Below are 25423 nucleotides of genomic sequence, written 5' to 3'. Positions count from 1 at the left end.
GCACAGAACAAGCAGGACGAGTTGATTAGTGAAACTTAGCGCGCACCTCTCACCGGAGAGTAAACACAAGAAGAACTGAAACTTTAAGTGCTGCTGTGGACACATTTTTCCCATGAGGCCTTGTTACCACAGCTTCCTGTTTGCATGTTATCTAGTTAGTTTAGAATACTTTGCATGTAGATGAGAGAGTTGCTCATATGGAAGCATGATGGGAAAAATACAGTCCAATAAGGAGCTTTTATGACTCCTACTTAAAACTAAACCATCAGGGAAATTCTTTTATGAACCCATATTTTAACCCATGAAGAGCTTCAGAGGAGCTTTGCCTCGTGTTTATTGATGTTTTTGTCTTTTCTTTGTTGTTTTATGTCCTCGCAGGCATCCTGGGTTTCTCTCAGGACCGAGTTCTCTGCTCTGAAACCTGCCCAGCTTCACCACATGTTGAGGGAGTACAACTCCGGGAAGGCGTGCCCCTCCGGATGGAACCCGTCACTGGGTGATGCAGAGGACGCCGTCAGAACGGGTAAAGAACAGACTTATTGAACGATGACGTAGCAGCCTTGTGTCCCGTCTGTGGTCATTTTTAGCCTCTCCGGCTTTTTACCAGCTCTGTTCGTGTGCAGCACGTTTTTAGCTCTCTGTGTAACTACAGCCCACGGGCTCACAGTGTCCAAAACACCAAATATTTGAACGCTTCAGAAAGAATCGCTGTTGTGGACGGATCATCTCAGATGTGTTCTTAGCTCAAGTTTGGTCCTTCTCAGTGTCTTCTTCTTTCCATATTATGGTGTTTGAGTCTCTACATGCACTTTTCCTGAGAACAAGTTAACCTTCATTCTATCCTCCAGTTCTCATAAATCTTCCCTCTGCTAATGTGTTTAAGAGCCTAACCATATTTCTTTAGGAAGCACAGCACTGTAAGTCAACCCGTCTGACCTCAGCGACTCTCCAAACCTCGCTACTGCTACATCCAAAGTTATATTAATGCTTTCAAAGTCATGTCAAAGTCTAACATGAGTCATAGCCCCATAAATTCTCTTTATTTTATTGTAACACCTGAGAGGACAGCCACACTGATCGATTTATTATAACTGAAAGAATTTGAAGTGTTTTTAAATTTCAGTGCTACTCAGAGATTGTTTGTTTTTTTGGAACGGACATTTGGAGCATTTGGGCCCCGATTTGGGCCGACCGTGGCTCAGGGGGTTGGGAAGCGTATCTGTAACCGGAAGGTCGCCGGTTCGATTCCTGGGCTCTCTGTCCTGGTCGTTGTGTCCTTGGGCAAGACACTTTACCCTACCGCCTACTGGTGTTGGCCAGAGGGGCCGATGGCGCGATATGGCAGCCTCGCTTCTGTCAGTCTGCCCCAGGGCAGCTGTGGCTACAACCGTAGCTGCCTCCACCAGTGTGTGAATGTGAGAGTGAATGAATAGTGGCATTGTAAAGCGCTTTGGGTGTCTTGAAAAGCGCTATATAAATCCAATCCATTATTATTATTAAGGATTAACTTAATGCACAGATTCTAAATGATCAATTTTAGAGGCCTGCAAAGGTCACATTATGAGGTTGGAGGGTTAGCGGTGGCCTAGTCAGACCTTTATGTTTTGGTTTTTTCGGGCCTTAAAAACATCTTAGTCAGGTTTAGGAAAACCTTCTGTTTTAGGGCTAAAGCACGGCCCATCACTAAAGTAACCCTGCAGGCTGAAAAACGATGAGTTTGGACTCGTCTCAAACTTCAAAGAGCCAAACCTCGTCTGTAATTGAGAGCGTTTGGCACCTTTGAGAAGAATGTTGTTAATTGACTCGATGAACGAGCTGCTGTTCTTCAGCTGCTGCCAATCAGAAAAATAAACCAACATTTTCTGATTAAGCAAATTAGCACAATTTTTTTTTTAATGCCCCTAATATGTATGCAAATATTTGAATGTTTCATGTTTACAAATTTAAAGACATCAAATTGGGTTTGGGCTAACTGTGATGCCTTTTTTGTAATAACTTTTATTGGGAATGAATAATAAATGCAGCTGCCTAATACATTCTCCTGTCATCAACAGTTCCCGTTACTTTTGCTTGGATTTCCTAATTAAAAGGCTGTGACAAAGAGTTGACAAAGTGCATTTTAATGCAGTTTTTGTGAAGTTCCTCATACTGCAAGTGTTTGTTTGTTTTTGTTACTAGAAACATTTTCAGTTTTGTCCTCCCTGCAAGACGACCTTGTTTACAGCAAACTGCAGTAATCAGACTCCTCGCTCGGGAGGAATCAGAACGACCTGTTGTGCAGCTTTGCATGCTCAAACTTGTTGTCAGACAATTTTGACTGAGGAATATGTCATGATAAATAACAGGGCAGGCAGCGGGTTTGATAATGTGCTTAAAAAACAAAAAGAGAAGAAGAGGCTCTGAAGAAGAGCTGAGAAGCAATCTTGAAATTCCTGAAACATCAGCTGACGACGCCTGTTTATTGTTATACTCATTATATTGTCAGGTATTTGTCCTGTGCAGCTGTGAGGGCGTCTCCTTTCATGGTTTTGTGCATATTTATTTAGAGGTCGAGGTGGAACATTTACGGAGGCCCAAAGCTGTCAATCGCAACAAAAATCAAAGTTAAAATATAAATGTAAAAAAAAACATCAATCAATCAATATTATAAGATTATTATTTAAAGAAATGAATTGTTAATTATATTTTGTTAGTTTTGCAAATGAACTGAAAACAAAACTATTCCAGAGAGTCGAGCAAACTTCAACTCAGAGTTAAAAGATTTACTCTCTAACTCAGAGCTGCTGGAGTGAAGCTTCTTCATCAGGGGAGCAAGACTCCGCTTAACGAGCTGAAACTGAGGAAAAAAAATGAACATTAGCAGGATTAATGTGGGCGTACGGTGGAGAGTAATCCTGGCCTGTCAGCCTGTTTCCACCAATCACAGTTAACTCTCACTCTAACCTTTTTCACCTCCAACTTCAGATTAACCAGATTCCAACAAAGTGATTTTGGACACTAATGTTGAGAGGTATTCATCATGCGAAGGATACAAAATATTTAACTCCTCCTCTAAGTGAAGATAAAACAACGCTTTTATCGCTGTAACCATAAAAACAATGTTTCAGCTGGCACGTCTCCTTCTGAGCTACAGATGTTTGTGAGAACCACCTTTCACCAGTTTGGCTGACGTATTAGAAGTTTGCGCTTTAATGAAGCTGCATTTCTTTTTATTTGTGGTGACTTCAGATTTTCCGTGTAGGCAGCGACGATGGTGACTAGGGGATCGCCTCTGATTCAGCTCTGATGCGCCCTCTCTACAGTCACCATTCTGGTGTAGAGCAACATGCTGCCTGCAGAGCTACTGATTGGTTGCACGTCACAATTAAAAACATAATTTACTGGTCTCCTTGATTACAAAGAATTGGTATCAGTCTGGTGACCCATGATCAAAGCCTTTCTTAACAGCCTGTAGTGTATGTACTGCTTTTAATCAACGTTAAACTAAACCCAGCAGCTCCACATAAACATGCAGGATCAAATTTTATTAGAGAGTCGTAATGAAGTTCAGGTTGTTTTTGATGGATGGTGATTGGACTTTCCCTTCTCCTCTTCTTCATTTGCGCAGCCGACATCCTGGAGAGCTTCGACAACCACCCGCCGCTCATCCTGCCCAGCAGCACGTTTCACCTGGAGCTTGGCAAACCCATCGTGGAGCCGGCGCTGTTTGAACAGCTCGCGCGTCTGCAGGACTTCATCGGCCAGCTTCCTCGCAGTGAAACCCGAGCCGAACCCGAAGCGGAGGAGCAGGTAACGAGCTCTCTGTGCCGCCAAAATGAGACGGCAGTAAATGAGACACTTTGATGTTTCCGCGTCTGCTGTTGATTAATTTTACTTTGCCCAAACTCAGCCTGTCAATGAGACAACTACAGACAGCCAGTCTGCGACCTCGGCCGCGGTCAGAGTCGCCCAGGATCCAGCCGAACAGGCGGTCTCCGACCCGGTAGACCCAGACTCTCTTACATCTGCGGAACCAGCTCATGCCCGAGTCCCTCCCGGTGACCTGAGCAGCTGTGAGGCCGTCCTGGCCCAGAAGCTGAAGAGCCTGGAGCTGCAGAACACCCTCCCAGGACAGGCCGACATGGGCTACCACAAGAGTCTGGCGCTGGACCCATCCTGCCTGCTCACGCCACCCAACACCCCACAGGGGATGGAGCTGGCTGAGCTGGAGGCTGACCTGCAGGAGGGCACCCGCCAACTAAAGAAAGGTAAGAGTGTGCTACAAATCAGGAAAGAAACATCAGTCCGAATCTGAAGTAAATACAAACCCAAACAAAGCTCTAAATATCTATTTATCTACTCTTTGAACCCTGAACATCAGGCCTTAACAAACATTCACCTTCCATAAGTTTGGTATGAAGTTACTGTCATAAAAGTTATTTATATTTTGTTTCTGCTGTAAAGATGTTTCAAGAACACAACAACTTCCGTGTGGGATACGAGGGCCTGAAGCCATTGATGAAAATATATGAGTGTTAATCAGTACTGCAAATCATTTCAGAGCTCAGCTTGTGTTTTTCTGGCTCCTCAGATGCTTCAGTGGGTTTTTTGGTTGTCAGTGAGGGTAGAACGTGTTCAGCAGTCACTAAAACAAAGATTAAACCCCCTCAGTTGGTGCACATGCCAACAACCTGACCACATTTTTGTAGTTCTTTCTTGGCTTCATTGGCACGCAGCAGGTTTTACTTCAGATGACGCACAGGGTGACTCCCACCTTTGTCTCCATCCCGAACTTCTTTTAAGTCTTTAGGGGAGTATTTAGCAGCCTGACCCTGTGGGCCGGCTGCATATTTGTCCACATAAAGGTGGCTTCGCCCTCCTCCTCTTCTTCTTTTACGGATTCTGGAGGTCAGGAATTTCAAGTGGAAGGCTGCTCAGGGTGGGTTCACTGTGCAGAGGAAAGAGAGCTTCCTCTCCCACCCCTATTGTTTATGGACGCCTCCGTCATGAGGTCATCTGTAGGAGTGAGAGGGAGTCGCTGAGAAAATGATGAGTAAATTCCCAAGTTTCAAACATTTTTCGACACAATTGTGAAAAATAACGACATCCAGAGACTGTATATGAAGACGGACAACACGGCATGACGCACACTCACGCTGTGGCGGAGCCTTCCTCAACACATTTATCAAATACACACCAAAGACACAACATGCATATAAAACAGAGGCTGTAATGGTTAAAAGTGCTGTAGTGGATTCAGGAAGGAGGATCTGCTCCAACGACCCCTCACATCTGAACCTTCAGGAACGCTTTTCATCACCTGTGCTAAGGCGCTCGCTGACAGATGCCCTGGTGGGCCTCAGCGCTCCAACAGAAGCAGGATTTGGTTGATCTTAATCAGACGTCTTTACTCTCATTGGTCACTTGTTGCTTTGTGTTTTCCCTCTTAACGCTTTTAACAAAAGTAATTTGCTGAGAAGCTTTGAGGATTACACTGGACCTGAGCCATCTGGCACCTTCTCTCTACTTAAGGGCAGGAAATCCCTCAGTTTAATCTGCAGCGTTTATACTTTTATACAAAGGTGGACGTCTTACTCCAGTAATGGGTTAATCACAGATGGTTTTCCAAGAGTATCCATTAAATGTTAAATGTTCATTTCTTCCACTGTTTGAATAATTTCCTGCTTCTCCTTCTTCCATTACAGATAAGCACTTATGAGTGGGGGGGTTTTTTTGTTGGTATTTTTATTTATTTATTTTTATTTATCCTTTATGGACTATCGATAAAATTGTTTCCAAGGAAAATAATTGGCACATTCCTATACGATTTTAAAATCTGCAACATTTAACTGTAAATTAAACTAAGACCAAAGTAAAGAGGAAAAGCTTTAGTTTTCTTTTCTCTTTACAGTTTTATGATAAAAGCCCATTGTTGTTCAGTCTAATTGCAGGGGAATTTGAACGCTTCAGTATTTTCATCAAGTATTAAATAAATCATGATGAGAAGTGATAAATTTGTCTCTTCCTAGACAGTTAAAGTTAAGGTTACCCAAGTTCGTAAGATAACAACCAACACCTATTTTTTTTTTTTCCAGTTGTTTAGCTTCTAAAACCTCCAAAATCACATGAAAACTTTATGTGGCATAAATATAACTTCATAAGAACTGAGACACATTCTGCAAGGAAAGCTATTTTTAAAGGTTTTCTTTAAGAATATTGGCAAAAAAACAAAAAAAGAACTTTGTTTCCTTCTGTTTTGTCCTTATTATTATTATTATTATTATTATTATTATTATTATTATGTTACTTTATTACATGTTGTCAGTGTTTGTTTGTTTTTAAATGAATAAAATGAAGTGTTTGAGCGTCATGCTCACATCATGCTGTAAGTTATGTAAATAGAGTTTTTATATTCGTCCTGCGCTCGCCTGCATCTAGCTCTGAGGTTTCAGGTACGCGTGATGATTGGTGAAGGTTTGATGACAGAGAGGAGGTGATGTCAGGGAAGGAAAGCAGCGGCGGATCCGTCATGGGAATTTACAGCTGGGTTGGTGCGTGGAATCTTAATCGGCAGCGGCATTGTTCGGGGCAGGTCCTGCGTGGGGGGCAGACAGTGGGGGAGGAGGGGGAGGATCAGGGTTTATTTTTGGGGAGGGGGAGGCTGCTGTCGATGGTGTTTTGACAGGACGACCCCAAGCGGCAACTTCAGGACAAAAATAAAATAAAATGATGTGAAAATCTGCAGTTCCTCTAATGCTCACTTGAGGCCTCAGATTATGTGATGTGAAACGCTCGTTAGCTAACAGCTAACGCTCTGGCTTCAAATGAAAGGCCACGCATCATTGGCTGACGTCACTGTGGCTACGTCCATCTTTTATAGCAGCGTGAAAAAGACTGAAAATAGATTCAGTCTGTGATGTACATGCAGAAGCTCCACCCACCAGACTTCTTGGAGAACAGTGTGGGAATCGACTCCTGGACGCTTCTTTGATCTGATGTGTTTGTCTGTGTTTGTTTAGCCAGCGGAAGTGTTGGGAGGAAGACGGGAAACGAGGAAGCAGCAGCAGAGGAAGAAGAAGACAGAGAGGAAGTGTTTGCGGTGGAGCTCCACAAAGGGCCTCACGGTCTCGGGCTGGCACTCGTAGATGGGACGGTAAGTATTCACAATCACTGTTTGTAAATAAAGTCGTAGGCAGGAGGAAGTGTGTTTAACTGATGAGATCGGACGCTAATTAGTTCAGACTGCTGGAAGGCTGAAAGCTCTCATTTAATCACTAAATGTTCCTGCAGTCCAGACTCTACAGATCAGTGCTTCACACCGTAATGACACGGTGACAAATAAGGTGCTACAACACAATAAAACTCTTACAATGAACTGAATCTGATGTGTTTGCTTCCTTATGCTTATCCTGAAATACGTAGTTAAATAATTGTTTGGCGGAATGATCAGAAAACACCAAAATGTAACAAGTTCCACCCACACTGGAATATTTGCTTGATTTTCTTCCATTGTCTTTTTATGTCATTTTTTAATCTGTTGATTCTGACAGACATCTTTTAAGCTGTGTAATATTTTGTATTCATTAGCAAAAAAAAAATACAAATCCTCCTCTTGGGAGCTTAAATATCTGCAAAACGATGTAGAAGGACTTTTTCTGCTTTACTGCAGAGCTTCTGCAGTGTGTCACTCCTCTTTTACAGCCAACTTTCAATCAACAAATTTTCTAACCACCTCTCTAATGTGTTTACAGCATCGTGGCAAAATTCTCCTCCCACCAGGGATGAAAAAATATTTAGCAAATACGAGGGGCATATCGATCAACAGAATGTCGTCTGCACCAAAGCAGTGGACCAACCTAGAAAAACTTAATTATAAAAATGTTGTAATCCCTTCAGTGCTCCAAGTTATCACATTTTTTGTCCTGTTTTTATGTCTTCATATAGAAAACACCGCTGAGAATGAGCGGCATTTATGTGAAGTCGGTCGTTCCCGAGTCCCCGGCCGCCAAATGTCAGAAACTGAGAACGGGCGATCGAATCCTGGCCGTGAACGGTGTCAGCCTGGTCGGGATGGAATATAGCATGTGAGTGTAAAAGTACAGATGGGATATCGATTGCAATTGTGATGTTTGCAAAAACTCAGTCCAACATAAACACATGAGAGACGAGCAAAGAAAGCTAGCTAGCAATAGTTAAGGAGTCGGTGTCTGATGTAAGTATATTTGGATGTCGTCAACGTACAATTGATTAGCAGTGCAAAGTTTTTAAAGGTTGATCTAAGTAGTAGCACATATCATGGAAATGGAAGTGGAGCCATATTGAGGTACAGCACAGGTCATGTAGACCGTTGTTGTTACCAAAGCTTTAACAACAGCAAAACACATGATAAACGGTGCTTAATAAAACATATATCATGTAAGTAAAGTATAAAAAGCACAAAAAAGAAAATCATATAAAGAAAACTTAAGACATCTAAGAAAACAGTTCACAGATTAATGTGAGGTATCATGTAAATCGCAGCACTGTTTGTATTTTTAATCTTTTGACTCTAAATATAAACATTTTAAATAGAAAATAGCAGAAATCGAAAACACGTCATTATGGTGTCATGGTAAAGCGAAAGGCTCAACAACTAACTTCCGACTTATTGTGTGTTCGTTTCAGTGGGCGGGAACTGATTCGCTCATCCGGAGACACACTTAAACTTCTGGTTGCCAACATGGACTCCAAAGCAGGCATCAAAGCCTCCACTTTGGCAACGTGCTGAAGGAAGAGCGTTAGTGGACGATAAAGTGCAATTTGGGAATACCGGAGGGCGTGAACTTCATCCCAAAGTCAGTATTTCTCACAGGATGGATTCCCCCCAACCAAAGAAACACAAACTTCCTCCTTTTTGTTTGTGACTCATTGTGGGATGGAGACAATCAAACTGAACTCGGACTGTAGGCGCTTTGCTGGCAGGCAGACGGGGAAGACAAGTTTTAAAAGCTCTTTTTTTCTTTACCAGCTTCTAAAAACAAACTCAAAAACAGTGAAAGGGGTAAACCAGCCCCCGAAGAGCGCCGCCAAGCCGCTCCGTGATCCCTCACGTCTGGCTTCAACTGGAACTATTTCCAAATTCATTTTTAAATTCTATCTATTTAAAAAAACTGTGAAGCTTTATATGTTACACTCCAAAACCAAAATATGTTACCCAGTTGTTTACTTTGTTAGCGAGAGGTAACTGCCTGTGGGCATGTCTCAGATCCAGATAAGTTTCCAAAACAAGGAAAATTGTCTTTGTGTTGCACCGTTTGTTTCATCGCAGGAACGACTGAACATTAATCCTCGGTTTTCTGCTGTTTCAGGTTCTTCCTTCTATAGATTCAACATCTGCTGCTGTAACACCAGAAAATATTATCAGTCGTTTAAAAGTAAAATCTAATTAGCACTTGTAGCGTGTTACTCATTTTTCCTCACACAAACACACACATAAAAAAAGCAGGTAAAGGTGTGTTTGGTTTCTTTCACTTGCAGGCAGATTTCCCCCGAGCAGATTATGTTTCCAGGTTAAACACTAACTCGTGCTTTAAAGCAGCGGTTCTCAAACGATGTCAAACACATACGATTCAGGGAGTTATTGCGAGGAAGCTTTAATGTTACAGATTATAGGAAAGTGGATCAGCATGTTGTGTAGGAAGCATCATGGTTAAGAGAAAACTGACTCTAAAGATGACGTTTTTGATTGACCAGCTTTTTTCCAACCCTCATTTATGTCTACGAGTTGTGGGTAGTGACCCCTCAGAAGAAGAAATGCACTTCCTCCTTAGGTTGGCTCAGTCTGAAACATGTGAGGGGCTCAAAGTAGAGCCACTACTTTATGTCATAAGTAGCTGTGGCGGTGCAAACATTTGATCAGGCCTCCTTGAGGCCACCCTTTGGAGGTTTTCCAGGTAAACCCAACTGGGAGAAGATTGTGGAGTAGACTAAGAGTTCCTTGAAGAGATGATCTATTTCTTCAGGCCTGATGACGCCTCAGGATCCTCCAGAAGGATGGGAAAATGTTACTGGGGTAAAGGGTTTCTGAAATACGGTGCTGAGTGAGGTTTAGTAAAATTCAAATATCTTGTTGACTCTTCCCTTGTCAGTCCGCTGACTTTGAGTGATTTGAGCTGTTTAGAGCTTCGTTAAAGAAAACAAGAAGCCTTGAAAGTAGGTCCAGAGGAAGCGGATGACATGGAGGAGATCCACTTCAGGGTAAAATGAGAAACAGCATCAGATATCCTCAAACCAAAGGCAGTTTGGGTCAGACACATAAAACAAGTGGCCTGGGTTAGGAAAAAATCTGCTGGGTCAGCTTCAAGTTAAATTGCAGGTTAGGTTTAGGCACTGAAACCAAGTGGCTGGAGTTGAGATTAACCATGAGGATCTTTTTTAGGGTATAGTTACGTTGCATCTTTGACCTGTTGGGCATATACGGAGAGATCGGTAACTTCTTCTGGTTTAGACTAAGCCAAAGTGGTTCACCAGGAAGTTAAGAAGTTAAATTAAGACGAAGTCAGAGGATCACAACTAACACTGCAGGTTATATTTATCAGTTATTCCACAGCTTATTTTCTTTATCTTTTTGCCCTTGTTTGTTAAGCTGTGGACAACCAATTAAAAAAAACTTGATTAATTTTTAGAGCTACTTTTTTATTTTGTATTAACTGATAAAAATATGTAGGTTTGTGAATCTTTGTGAGGCATGTCAAGAGAAAAAGTTTGAGAATCGCTGCTTGGAAGTTTTGCTGCAATCCAGGGAAACAGAAAAATCAGTTATTGGTCATCATAACCACAGTGAAGCCTGATCCTCTTTATTATCAATTATTCTACAAGTTATTTGCTTCATTGATCTTTCTATAAAACAATTAAAAAAAAAACCTCATGAGTCCAAAACTAAAGAATATTTTCTTTTGTTTACTTAAATGAAAAGCTGTTTACGCGCTACAGAGCCATCTGTAGCCTGCCTACACAGAGGTCAGAGGTCAGGGTGACGTCATACACCTATTCCACTTACTGATGCGTGACCCACATTTTGATAGATCAGTTTTTCAGAAGAAAGCTCTGCAGAAGGGGGAGACGTCTGAGGCGCCCACACTAGGTCCAGCCTTGAAAATATGAAGGAAATTAGCACAAAGAAAAGAGAAACGCAGCTACTTTAATGTTAAATACCAAACATGGTTCATGTTGTCTTATTTTTTAGGTCAACACACCATTAACTCATTAGCAGATTAGCCTCACACATTTTCCTAACAAACGCCCTGTTTGTCCCAGCTTCTTACTGGGATAGTTTATTGGGATTTTGGCACCATAGATGTCGGATTGTGGCCTAAACCATGCAGAGTATTCCTGGTAGTTTGAAGCAGATTTCTTCCTGCTGTGTTAAACATGGGAAAAAAAATAAAAGCACTAAACTTCATATGAGAAAGCAACTTAAAAGTTAAAAAGCTTTTGGGAACATGACAGTACACATTTTATGAGGCATTGGGTTAATTGCCTCATTAATGTGGCTCTAATTACAGTTTAGTTTCCCTCCAAACCGCAGAGCTCAGGCCAAAAATAAAAACGAGACATTTAAATTCCAGAACTTCTCCAAACTCCTCTGGAAAAACTCCGTTTATTATAGGAAACATAAACCCGAGTTTGTTCTGCTCAGCATTAACGTGTTCAGCTGGTTCAATAAATGAAAGCATAAAACATCTTCTGATGTATTAAAAAAAAAACTGCCGCAGAGCTCGATCACCTGACGTCTGTCTGTGTTTTTCATCTGTTTTGTAATATTTATACTGCGCAGTATTTTTGAGCCTGTGGAATAAATATTATTTTGACTTGGAAAACCTGCCTCATTTTACGGTCTGTTTCCTTAAATCGGGCCTGTGTTAGTAAACAGGAGGAGGCGGCGGGGGTGAAGCTGGGATGTAAAAGCTGGGCTGGGTGGAGCAGCAGCAGCAGTAAGAGGAGGAGGAGGGAAGCTGTGGGGTGTGGTAGCTGCATGGCACGCTTTGGTGGCCACTGTTTATAGCGACTCTGCGGTTTCCACCAGCCAGGCACTTTCCACTGACTCCAGCATGGCAGCGTTCAGCCAACGAGGCCCTGCAGGGAAAAGCGCCACTCTGACCTGGTGCGAAGATTTGCACATGCCGGCTTAAACTGCATCCCCGAGGGTGTAATTAAAGCATGAGCTGACCGCGAGGTGCTGAGTGAGGCGCTCCCTGCAGCTTTCTTACATAAATGCTCCTTTAAATGTTGCTGAGGGTTCACTCGAGGCGCCCATTAGCTTTCATTAATGCTTTGTTTTAATTTTTATTTCTTAATTTAGTTTGTGCGGAGTTCAGTTCTTTTCAATGATAAAATGGGAAGACCTGAGTGAGGTCATGAGGCATCTATCGCCATGTTTATTAACGCTAGCAAACAAAAAAGGGATACTGAAGACATCCCTGCATATTTTTAAATTTTACGAGCAGCAGAAAACATCTTTTAAAACTGGTTGTCTGACTTACCAAATTACTTGATTCATGGTACTAAATTATGTTTAATAAAACAGTACTGTTGTATCTATCAGTAAAGCTGTAAAGCTAATATTTACTTTAGTAACTGCCAACATGGGGGTAGTTATCCAGCTAGCTGTCACTGAGGTCATCATGGGCATTAATGTTGTGGTAATTTGGGGCTTTTAATGATTTCTTCAAGGTGTTCTTTTACCAGGGAGAAATACATCTTTAATGACTAAAACAAATACAAGAACTTGGTTAATGAGTTTGAATTAATTTGGGATCCACGCAGGTTCAAATATATATACCCGTTCTGGTTGCCATTAACAACCTTCTGTCATACTTCTGGGTGGATATGTGTCTACTTAATTGACAGAGATGATATAAATTGGTTGGTTTGCTGTTGCAGACCTGATTTTTAAACATAGTCCACACAGTTTCTATAGGGATGAGGTCGGGGCTTTGGGAAGGTCATTCCAGAAGCTCAACATTAGCTTGTTTTATGTTTGGGATCGTTGTCTTCTTGGATCCCAACTGTGTCCAAGTTTAAACTGTCTAGCTGTTGTTGATATCTCTTGCGTGATTACAACTGGCAGCGAAACAGCCCCAGAGCGTAACGCTACCACCGCCATGCTTGACAGTTGGGACGGTGTTCTTAGGTTTAAAGGCCTGTCATTGCATTTGCAGCTGCAAATTTCAAGCTTAAAGGGTTTTTCTGGATTTTCTTCTTTCTTGGTGAGCACACTCTCAGTCCGCGGTGATGTAAGACTTGCTTTCACTATGTAAAGCTGGTTTTACAGCAGTGTCTTGAGTCCTGGTTCCTTGGTTGTTCCTGAACATCCTAACAACTTTTCTTATTCCTCTGTCAGTGCGCCCCAGGGTGGCTCTGGCTACAATGTAGCTTACCATCACCAGTGTGTGAATGTGTGGATGACTGGTTGTGTAAAGCGCTTTGGGGTCCTTAGGGACTAGTAAAGCGCTATACAAATACAGGCCATTTACCATTTTACCATTCCAGACCTTGGTAAAGTGATGACTCATTCACAGACCTTGTTCTTAGGTAAATCTACAATTCCCCTTAGATCTTCTCTGAGCTTCTTGACTTTCCCATTGTTCTGAGTATTTGTCAATCCAATGAATGTTGTCAAAGAAATCATTTTTATCCTGGCAAAGAGGAACTACCAGCTGAAGTCAATCATGACCCCAATGAGAAGTTAATAGCCTTTGGACTTGTCAGGATAATATATTGTAGAAAACTCAGCATCCACTTATTTAAAGATTTAAGTGAGTGTATGCTGTATATTTGAGCCTGTGTGGATTAGGAAAATCCATATTAAACATGTGCACCACATTTTTGTTTCATTAAAGTCATTAAAGATGTCTGATGAGCAATTATTCCATCCAGGAAAAAGAGGATCCCTGAAAGCCCAGAAAGAACACAACATTCATGTGTATGATTAGGGTGTGTTTACTTCTGACCTCAACTATGTGTGACATTGGGTGCTGTTCGAAGTCACCTTTGTTGTTGTTATATTGAAACTCAGGTGTATAACAAAACTGGTGTCTACAGTAGGTGTAGGTACCTCAAAACAGCTTTGTAAGTCACAGACCCTGATTCGATGCAGAGTCCTGATTCGACCTAATGTAGCGGTCGTAGTTGAGGATGGGACAGTCTGTAAATGGCAGTCTGTAGTCATAATACACAGTGGCCTCTGGAGGACTCTCCTCTGGCCCTCCTTTGAAGCCGCACTCCTCCAGCGTGCTCTCCGGGGGCAGGCGGGCCTCCTCTGTTGGCACTCTGCTACTGAAAACCTCCAGGCTCGAGGTCTGGATCCCAGCTCGGTCCTCGATCACACTCATCAGACCAAAAACTGTGCGGCTGCTCGATAAAACAACCTCAAAGTTTCCAGGGTGCGCTGTGGCCGAGGTGAAGGGGATCAGTCGGACACTCAGACGGATGAACCTGGCAGTTTGATGAAAATGAAAATTTAGTTTTGAGTTTAGACTCTAGAAAACTATGTGACTACACTATTTTTTTTTTTTATTGAATTGAAAAGAAAAAACAAAAACAATTTCCTTCAGGGTCAACCTTCGGGATCAATAAAGTTTTATTGAATTGAACTGAACTGAATTGAATTGAATATATACAGAAGATGGCTCAAAGGTTGGTTAAGTGGTTTTGAAAGTCCAGATGAGAGTAAAGTATTCTGAATACATTGGATTACTTAATATATTATCATGCTTTTTACAACTACATAATTGTACTATTGCTGTGTGATTTATTACTATTACTGAAGGATACTCAGCATACCAACACCAACTAGATTTTTAAATCTTAATATAAATGAGTAACAGTAGGTGGACATTAGGTAAGGCTGCACTTTTTGCAGGCATCTCATATAGAAAACTATTCTGCGCTTATATAAAACAGGTCCGCGGCTCCGAACCGTAGTAAAGGGACCTCTGGCTAATACGTCGGGTTCTGCGGGCTCGTAGCCGAAAACTAGCTTTACTTTGTTGTCTGGGGCAACTTTGCTAGCAGAGACAGAGAGAGGCGTTGAAAGGCTGCTCCAACGGAACTTATTGTTTTTGGAGGAAAACACGAACACGGTGTACAGTCGAGTCTTAATAGCTTACTTACAACTGGGCTCGTCAGGCTCTCTTCTTGGCTGCAGTGGTTATTATTATATTTACATGCTTCCAGCTCCTGTTTTTGCTCCATGACAGCTCGTACTTTTCCTTTTTCTCCCTCCCTCGCTCACAGACACATAACGTGTATGGCAGTCCATTCTCCCTGCAGCACGGACTACACTGCCTATGATGCTACATTCTTTAGAGCTATACCTGTAGCATTCTGCCTATTAGCTTAGCACAACAACAACAAAAAGCCGCTCTCTCACCCAGGAAACACAGAGAGAGAGAGAGAGCGCCACCCTGTAACCATGGCAACCGTAACGCTGCCGCCTGGAACAACAGAATGTAGCTGTCAAACAAAACCCAAACAGTCCTGACCCGCCACAATATGAAACAGGGAAGTACCGCCCTGTAATCCATTTATTTCAACAAAGTAACTGTATTCTAAATACCACCTTTTTAAACGGTAACTGTAACGGAATACAGTTACTCATATTTTGTATTTTAAATACGTAACAGCGGTACATGTATTCCGTTACTCCCCAACACTGCTTCTAATTAACCAGCAGGGGGCGACTGCTGTGGTATTAAGAATAATGTGAGAATCTTGTCATTTGATTCACAGCGCCCTGATGAATTTCTGGTCTGAATCACTAGTTTAATGTCTGAATGGTCGTCATCATTATAGTAAATTAGGGAATAATTTAGAGCACAACACTTACATTTGCCATTTGTGACCTGTTGCCAGTTAACCTGATTAGGTACAAAATGTTTCTCCCATTCTTTCTTTTTAGCATAACTTAGTTTTCCAGCCTTTATACTGCCCCCATCCCAGTGTTTTTTAAGGTGTGTTTCAAAATGAGCCAATGTTTTTCATGAAACATTAAAATATGTCATTTTAACCATTCGATGTGTTTTCCGTGTTAGATCAGATAAACAAATGATTAATCTCTAGCTTTTGTTAACATCAGACAGAACGCATCAAGGCTAAATGCAAATACTGAAAATACTGCAAAAACATGTTTGTTTCAGCATCTTAACCACACGTCCGAGAAGCAAACTCCAGGCCTAAACCCCTGGAGACTTTCCAGACACGGCATGCTGTCTGCTAATGTAATCAAGCAATCAGTGGGTTTAAATAACATCAACTTGTGAAATGTAATGTTTTTGACTCTAAGTCTAATTTTATCAAACCAGTACAGCAAAAGAGGGGAAAAAGTGAATTCAATTCAACTCGGGCTGTGCACATTATGTTATGTGTGTGATTTACTGCTAAAACATCCTTCTGTGGCACAGGAAAACAATCACAGCAGCCAGGTCAGAAAAAGGCAACGGCACCTGTCAGCGGGCCAGCTAAAGGTCGCTCCTTTGTTTTCAGAGCTGTTGAGGCTGCTTGTGTCCCGATGTTGTCATTTTGGGCGTCTGAGTTACAGGAGCGGAGTCACAGTGTGATTTACAGCTGAGGGTCAGGAATAACTCAGCCTGGTTAACCTCACTCATGGAGGTTTGGAATGAATGTCAACACAGCCTGATTGTGTTTCCCAGGAGCTGCCCAGTTTGTCCCAGCGCAGCCACAGAAACTGTCGAAACTGCTTTTCTCCGGGACATGTCTAATGTCTGTCTGGCTTTATGATATTTTAAAACCAGCTGCTGCTCCTCCCACTTACTCTAAAAACAAGTCAGAGGGATTTTGTGGCTTCATGTCTGCACTGTATGCAAATATTCACATATTCAAATGTACCATGATCAAAGTAAAAAAAAGTGGACTTAACATTTTAAAATTTAAAGTGAAACAACTTGTTGAAGTGGAAGGAAAAGGTGAAATATTTCAGTCTGTTTGAGAAATCCAAGTAAGATTAAACCATTTTGTGCTTTTCTATCAACAGACTGGTCTGAAGTGGTTCAGTTGATGATATTTGAATTTTTATCACTCAGATTTTTTAGTTCATCAAATGAAAATGTGCTCGGAAACTTTTTTTAAAAAATTATTATTAATGTTAACCTGCAAAATAACTTTATTAGTTAGCCAAATGTATGTTTAAAGTGCTCAGAAAATGAACTTTAGTAAGTTTACTTAATATAGAATATAATATAGAACTTTAGTAAGGTTGTCTTAATATTGAAATATAATAAAATGTTTTATATTTTTAAAATTGTAAATCTTTTTTTTCTAAATCATTTTCTAGGTAATAAAATTAAGTCGATCGATCAATCGAAATGTATATTTTTCCACATATTCCACTAAATATTTATATTTATTTTGGTAATTATAAAAATGAGCAGAAATATGAAAATAAGGCAATATGAACAGATAATAAAAAATAAAAACAAAAATAAATAATAAAATAATAAAATAAAATATTATTTTATTAATAAAATTATTTTAATAATAAAATTGTACATAACTTATAAATAGTCAAATTTCTGAAAATAATAAAATATTTAACTCTTTTAGAAATATTAACCTCCTAAGACCCGAACTCTTTCATGGCATGCATTCTTATTTTTTCTTTGCTATTTGGGATGATTGGGACCTGATGAATGTAAAAACAAAGATTTTTTTCTTTCTTTTACCTCATTTTGAGAAAAATAAGATCCACATATGAGGACATTCATTTTAAATTTTGATGGAACAGTGGCAGTATAATGTCCTCGTAAGTGCATATCAGGCTCTTATAGAGAAAAATTTTGGTCTAAATAACCCAAAATGTGATGTCCACATATGTGGACGCCAGCTCCTAGGAGGTTAAACTTCAAGAAATTACACAAACAGGAAAACGAGGTTACATTAATTAATTTTTTTATTTGAAAATTTTCCAAATGCTAAAATCAGCTAATTTTGCCAAAATAGTAAACTTGAGAAAACAAAAATAAAACTGTGACATTTTTCAAATCACACAAACTCATGAAATACCAGAGCCACATCTGTCACATCTGTGTTTGTGTATTTGTAAAACGCAGCACTGATTCTTTTATTTGCAAAACTGCGTTCAGCTTTATTTTTATCTTTATAGAATAAATGTTCTGTTCATATAATATAACACATAATGAGCTCAATACCTCTGGGTTTCAGTGTTTTGCAGTCTCTGCTGATGTCTTACATTTTCTGTCTCCACTGGTTCTTGTCTTTTTATGAAGTGCCCTGGTATCTGAGCGTGGAGCTCTGCACTGTCACTGTGGGTAATAAAATCAAGTAAACTCATAAACTTATAAAAAGGAAAAATAATCAAATACTGATAGAGAAATAAGTTTGTTTCACCTCAGAGACTGTATTTGTTTCATCAAATCTTCATAACTAATCGTGTCATTGAAGGTCTTCAGCTGCTGAGTCAGCATGTGGAGCTGAAACTGCTGACAGGGGACACCCAAACTCATCAAACCTGCAGCACAGTAAAAACAGAGAGAGCGTGCACGTGTAAGTGGAACGCCCTCCTCTGAAATCCAGTTTAATAACAGCACAGCCTTTACTCATCTGCACCGAGATTTAGATGGTTGTTTAGTTTTCCTTTTAGGGCTCCAAAGGCCATATTCACGTGGTGCACAAACCATATTTTGCCCACATGTGAGTAACTGTCTTTAGGACATGAAAATGTCTTAACACGGTTAAAAACTAAGGAAAATGTTACCTAAAGTATAAAATGGTGACATTAATAGAGTAAAATAATAATAATTGCAGAGGTTTTCCTTATTTGCTTATAAAAAGCTGATGTAGAATGTGAACAAAGTGTCAAATAACATTAACATGAGGACGTGCAATCCCTGCAGGCTTTAATGTTTAAAATGTGATTCCCTCCTTTCTCCTGCAGCTTACGAGAGCCCCTCACAAAGCTTCCAGATGCTGACCAATAAAAAAACGCTTTTATGGAGAGACGTGTTAAAGACGCAGAGACAGTTTTGTTCAGAAGATGAGATAACCTGAGGTCTCTCTGTGAATCGTGTATGATCTATAAACCTGGAAATGAAGCTATAAATGATCACATTCATTGGATGTGCCGTAAAAGTAATTTATTGATTATTAAGACCTACAGCAGTGATTCTGTGCTGTAGGTCTTCCCAGTCAGAGTCGTAGCTGCGGTGTTATGCTGCAGGTCTGCACCGTAATCTCTTTGGAAGTTTACTCAGTGTGTCTGAAGTCAGACTCACAAAAGGAACATTGTCCTGGTTTTGTTTCCCAGAGCCAGCTACTCTTATCTGTGAGGAGGGGGGATGAGAGGAAATGAGGCTCCGCTGACATTACCAAGAGCCTGATTCACAGTACCCTCCATAAATACTTCAGCACAATGACACTGTGGCATTTAGTACTGACTCATATCTCCTTCTCTTCTGCGATTATCTTTATGTGACACTCAAAGAAGCTGAATGTTAAAAAATCCCAGAGCCTTCTCCCATCCTGGCAAAGAAAATCCCGGATTATTCAGGTCAGGGGTGATGGATTACCCAGCTCAAAGTCCTTCAGGCTGACTGATTCACTTCTGTCTACGTCACCGCGGATGAACAGCTGATCGATCTCCTGCTGATGATCAGAAATCCACCCGATCAACTCGAAGCTCTCAGACTCCCGCTTGTTTGCGTTCACGGAAATCTTTAATCACAGGAAATACCACGTTACAGTAAAATCAGTACAACCATAAACTTTAGAGATGAGACACAATGAAAACATAAATGATACAAAATAAAATGAGAAAAATCTGTGTGAAGAATGCATGTGTGCAACATGTTTATTTGCGGCGCTAAAAAAGGCAGAACTTCCACAATTTCACTCATTTATTTGGGCCTATCAATAAATATGTGAAGATTTCAGCATGTTTGCAGCTTTTTTCTCTTTCGTGTTTTTTAATCTGAGCTTTTTTGTAAGTCTGACTCTTAAAGACTCAGTTTCCCAGACATGGTTTGCTCCTGGTAGTGTTTGGTTATGTTTGAGGAAGAAGATTGTCCTTTGGTTTAATCGAGAGAAAAAAAATTCACGTGAGAAGCAATTTAATTTACATTCAGAGACCACATTATTTCCTGAAGTCGATCAAACTGCCCAACATTTAACCAAACAGACCACCATCTCGATTTTAAACTCGCTGTAATGTGACACTTGCAGGCTTTACAGACCCACCATCCACCCCGACAGCATCCCTCCCCCCAAAATGCTGTCTCTACATGCCATCCACTGGGAAAGTCCATCTTTGTGCCAAACAAAGCTACATGATAGCTCAATATTTTCTGTGCAAACACGGCATTGATCTACTTATAGAGTAGAAATGTTCTCAAAGTGTTAAGAGTCACAAGCAAATCTGTTTACACCCAACAAACGAGGGGCGGTTAACACCGTACTTCCTAGAGCTTCATCTTTTTCCCAGAAACACACGACTCGCGTATCATTCAGAGAATCCTGCATCTTCAGACACATTTTTCAAAGCCTTCTGTTTCTTCTTTATCTTGGATGCTCTGTTTCAGAGTGAAACTTTGTGATGTTGGAAGGTTTCTTACATTTTTTAACTTTTTATGCTGGTTTTTGGTGCGTCTCACGTGCTGCTGCGTTTTCTTCTTCATGCTGTGGTTATATGAAGAAAGCTGCTCTCTGAGCTCAGCTCGGTGTTTCCTGTCGATGCCACTGTGAAAGAGCAGATGTCGGACAGTTCAAAGTATCAGTATAATAAAGGTCTACGACATAATTTAAGGTGGACTTGAGAACTTCTAAGAATGCTATGGATTCTATAAGAAACGAAATTGGAAGAACAGTTTGTTTCTAACTGAGGATGATTATGAAAACATAAAGTAACAAATACGGCATGCAGGGGAACAAACAGGCTGGCAAAACTTGATTCTTTACATTTACAGATGTTGCTCTTTCATCAGCCCTGAAGTGTGAGCATGAAATAATCCACTTCTGGTGAATTATTAGTGACGGAAAATCCCGGTGTTCCTGTTAGTTATTTATGACGTTCAGAGAAAACACTGCACTTCTACGACTTCTTGTAAAAATCAGAATTCAGGTGAGTTTCTGAATTTATATTTTTACATTTCCATTCTTTCCAGGGACGACAGCGTACATCACCGGTATTCTTTCAGCCTTTCCCCGTGACAAACAAACCCAAACATGATGACACAGAGTCCAAATGAGCTTTATTCGCTCATCAGTGACTGGAAACACGCCCCAAAAAGTTTAATGCTCTGCAGAAAGCCTGATTTACTGTGCTGTTAAATGGTTATTCCTGCTCAACCCCACATCACACATCACAGCAGCAGAGTGACAGAATAAAAAGGATAGCCAAGATGGTTTCGTGATGGCTCATCCTTCCTGCTCATCTTAAACAATGAAGGCAGGAAACAAAGCTACGGTGACCAGTCTGCTGTCTCCAGCTTCCTCACTCCCAGTACTGGTCAGTGCCAGTCACAGGGCTGGGACCTCCTGAATCCAGATATCGAGCCCCTCCTTCAGATACAGACAGGAAATCCTGTCTGGAGAAGAAGGTGTATGACCTGGACAGCCAGGAAGATCTCAGTGTGACCAGTTTGTTATTAAACTCAGACACTTCACCATCACCCCGCTGAAATTACACACTTACTGAAGGTTTTGATGTATTCACTCCGTGGAGTCAAGTCCTGGTGCTCGTTATTCGGAGGAAAAGAGTGTGAGTGTTGTAACAGACATCAAAAAGACCACAACAGTACTGAAGTGAACAACGCTCCACATCATGTTAGAAACCAGTCCTCTGCCTTGTTCTAGACCAGGGGTGTTGAACTCCAGGCCTCGACGGCCGGTGTCCTGCAGGTTTTAGATCTCACCCTGGGTCAACACACCTGAATCAAGTGATCCGTTTATTACCAGGCCTCTGGAGAACTTCAAGACATGTTGAGGAGGTAATTTAGCCATTTAAATCAGCTGTGTTGGATCAAGGACACATCGAAAACCTGCAGGACACCGGCCCTCGAGGCCTGGAGTTCGACACCTGTGTCTAGACCAATCACACCCCCAGTGCCAATGACGCTCCCCAACAGCAGCAGCCTCCCTCTCCACAGAGTAAAATCCCAACAAACCCAAAGTGCTGCCCTAATCCAGTCCACCAGAACAAGCCTGATCCACGACCCACTGCTACCATCCTGGAGCTTCCACTTCTTTTGTAGAAAGATCCACATTTAAACATCTTCTAAAGGTTTTGTAAAAGATGTAGTGAAGGACACAAAGTTATCTTTCTTCAGATGTCCCAAAAGGTTTTGTGTTTTGTTTTGTTTGTAGGAGACATAATCCACATGATTTTTATCCAGGAAACTGGGGTTCAACTTTTCTTGTGTACTTTTTAACTTTTAAGTTTAGTTTTCACTCACAGTTTGCTGAGGTTTAGAACAAAACGATCTCGGTAGTTTCCCGACTCTTTAGTCCTATCTTAAGATTTTGATTAAACATAGTGGACTTGAGCTTGTATCCGCGATCTCGTTCTTTCGGTCACTACCCACAGCTCGTGGCCATAGGTGAGGGTAGGGACGTAGATCGACCGGTAAATTGAGAGCTTCGCTTTTACAAAAAAGGCAAAGAAAAAAAGGAAGAGCAACAAAACTCCAAACCCAGCGGCAGAAATGAGCTTCCTCTGATGGGTGGCTGGCCTCTCCCTTAGAGATAGGGTGAGAAGTTCGGCCATCCGGGAGGGGCTCAGAGTAGAGCCGCTGCTGCTCCACATCGAAAGGAGCCAGCTGAGGTGGTTCGGGCATCTGACAAGGATGCCTCCTGGGCGCCTCCTGGGTGAGGTGTTCCAGGCATGTCCCACCGGGAGGAGGCCAAGGGGGAAGACCCAGGACACGCTGGAGAGATTATATCTCTCGGCTGGCCTGGGAACGCCTTGGTGTTCCCCCGGATAAGCTGGAGGAGGTGGCTGGGGAGAGGGAGGTCTGGGCTTCTCTGCTTAGGCTGCTGCCCCCGCGACCCGGCCCCGGATAAAGCGGATGAAGATGGATGGATGGATGGATGGACTTGAACTTGTTTCATACTTATAGATGCCCCTGAATCCCCCTGTGAAACAAGTTAACGAGCTCCTCCTCTCCTCTGATAAAAAATAAGTCGTGATACAGTTCGTACGCTGATGATACGACTCTGCCTGATAAGTCTGCACCATCTTTTTTATGTTATGTTAATATACTGAAATCCCTCCGAGGGTCAACATGAAACACTGAATCGTCTGTGAATGAAGAGCTTATTTTATTTTCTGTTTTTTCACAGCTTCCTTTGAGGAAAATGTGACACATGTTGAGTCTTTGATCTCCCGTCCTGCTGGTCTCATTCATATTTATGTCTTGGATTGCTTCAAAGTGCATTTCAGGTTCAACCAGCCTCTCTGGGGCGCTCTTGGTATGTGAGGGCTGTCATTAAGACAAATTCAGGAACACATTCATTCACTTCTGCACAAAGTTATGTATTAACGCAGCCGTGATGACGCTATGGGCAAAACGCTCAAAGCAGCTGACATGAAACTATCAAAAATCAAAACACAAAAGGTTTAATCAGACACAAACGGAGCTTCTGTCTTAATGTTTATACTTCACTCTTCGAACAAACATTGCATTTTGACTTTAATAGCTTTAAGCTTTAAGAGCTTTATCTGCCCTCAGGGGCAGCCCAGGATTTATGCTCCAAAGCACCACCATCGGGGAGCTCTGGATGTTTGATTTGGCAGAGTTTTAGCTTTACTTCCTGACCCAACCCCAGTGCTGTGTAAACCTGAAATCTGTGAATAACACCTGAATGTTAGGATCTGTATAAGAACAGTTTTATCAGTTAACATCTGGCCATGATTGGTCTGTTATTCCCTGCAAGGCTGCAGCTGTTTACAGTATTAAAGTCAACGGGGAGAATCTGACTCACAGCCACCTGTGAGACAGAAAATCCTGAAGTAATTTGGCACCTGAACAACATATATTGGTTATGCAACTTTACCAGATGTGTTCAGTCCTCCACGGAAAAAAGGAGCTGTGCATAGGTGGGATTCTTTTCTGTTGAAAAGAAAACTGAAAATGTAAAAGCTGCAAACATTTCTCATGTTCTCGGCATAACAGAACATCTTTATATGGTATGCCCTCTTTTCCTTGATGGTGTTGGCTAACTGACAAACAACAGCACGAGCAGCGTACAGAATAGTTGTTCCACAGTTCGTCACACTTCCTCCTAGTGACAGTAAACAGCTCCAATATGTAGATGACAGTGCAAAGCTGTGTGTCGGCTCTGCTGCACAACCACGTACATATAGCCACATATTTCAGTACGTTATGTCAACAGGTCTTCATCCCAACACGTAACATACCAACGACAGTGACAAATCATCGGTATGTTAGACGCTCGGAGGCACGAGAGCGGGTTTGCATGAATCTATAAATGTGTTAAGATTATGATTAAGGTTAGGGCTGGAATAGAAAGCCATAGAGGTGGGAATCACCATACATCCCACGATACGATATTATCACAATACTTAACGCACGATACAATATTATTGCAATTTTTTAAAAATATTTTGCGATATTCAGATTCTGTACATAAAGGTAAACTTTATCAATATTCATTTTATCTAATATCAAAGTTTTATTGTTGACAAACTGAATGGTTTGTATTACAGTCTAGTCCAACTTAAGTGAACGCAGCCATCTGGTACAATTATAGCTATTCTGAACTATGCAGTTTATGAAAACTATGCAGCCCCTTCAGCAACTGAAGAATTTGAAAGTAAATTAAAACAAAATATAATTTTACATTAAATAAAAAGGTTTTAAACTTAATTAAAATAAAACATGTCTTAAATTAAAATAAGTAAACTGTCACATTTGGACAGTGAAGGAATGTCAGGATTCTTACTCAGAAAAAGGATCAACATGCTCTGTTCCAGTCCACAAAAACTTTTTTTGTAACAAAATATCGATTTCTGCTGTCCCTGTATCGATACATTATTAGCAAACAAAATATCACCATGCTACATAGTATCGATTTTTTCCCAACCCCTAGAAAGCCGCAAAGCCACGTTGGGAATGATAATGCTCTGGTTATGCTAGTATAAAATCGGTGCTGTAATGAATTGCCAACCTGTCTTGGCTGTACACCAACCAGGCCCACCTGGATAGCTTCCAGCACCCTGAATAACTGGATAAGGAGTGAAGAAAATGGATGGATGATACTAATAAAATTATGTGACAGTCGAATTGTGATGTTGCAGAGCTCCGTCTGCTGTGCAGGACTCAGAGGATTTTTCATTATGGACCGATACCTGATGAATTTAGTTTCACCAAAGACCACTGTGGGAAATGAGAACCACAGAGGGTCGACCTGTTAG

The 25423-nt window shown here is 41.2% G+C and overlaps 2 protein-coding genes across 2 annotated transcripts in view; one reads left to right on the top strand and one right to left on the bottom strand.

Annotated features, from left to right (window-relative positions):
- radil2a (Ras association and DIL domains 2a) overlaps nt 1-11837 on the top strand; it is a 31584-nt gene extending 19747 nt beyond the window's left edge. The window contains exons 11-16 of the mRNA XM_085157186.1: nt 379-523; nt 3608-3789; nt 3890-4247; nt 6999-7132; nt 7924-8063; nt 8644-11837. Coding sequence (XP_085013312.1) covers nt 379-523; nt 3608-3789; nt 3890-4247; nt 6999-7132; nt 7924-8063; nt 8644-8746 — 1062 coding nt within the window. The 3' untranslated portion in view covers nt 8747-11837. The remainder of the gene's footprint in view (nt 1-378; nt 524-3607; nt 3790-3889; nt 4248-6998; nt 7133-7923; nt 8064-8643) is intronic.
- LOC146519509 (uncharacterized) lies at nt 11652-25268 on the bottom strand. Its single transcript, XM_085157187.1, has 4 exons — nt 19563-25268; nt 18385-18505; nt 18186-18299; nt 11652-14454 (listed from the first exon to the last, which is right to left on the bottom strand). Exons 2-4 carry the CDS (start codon nt 18498-18500, stop codon nt 14094-14096), a joined length of 591 nt encoding a protein of 196 aa, XP_085013313.1. The 5' UTR covers nt 18501-18505; nt 19563-25268; the 3' UTR covers nt 11652-14093.
- Nucleotides 25269-25423: the final 155 nt, after the last annotated feature.

This window comes from Neolamprologus multifasciatus, chromosome 4 (assembly GCF_963576455.1).
Source record: "Neolamprologus multifasciatus chromosome 4, fNeoMul1.2, whole genome shotgun sequence".
Taxonomy (NCBI): domain Eukaryota; kingdom Metazoa; phylum Chordata; class Actinopteri; order Cichliformes; family Cichlidae; genus Neolamprologus; species Neolamprologus multifasciatus.
This window is presented reverse-complemented; position numbering and strand designations above follow the sequence as displayed.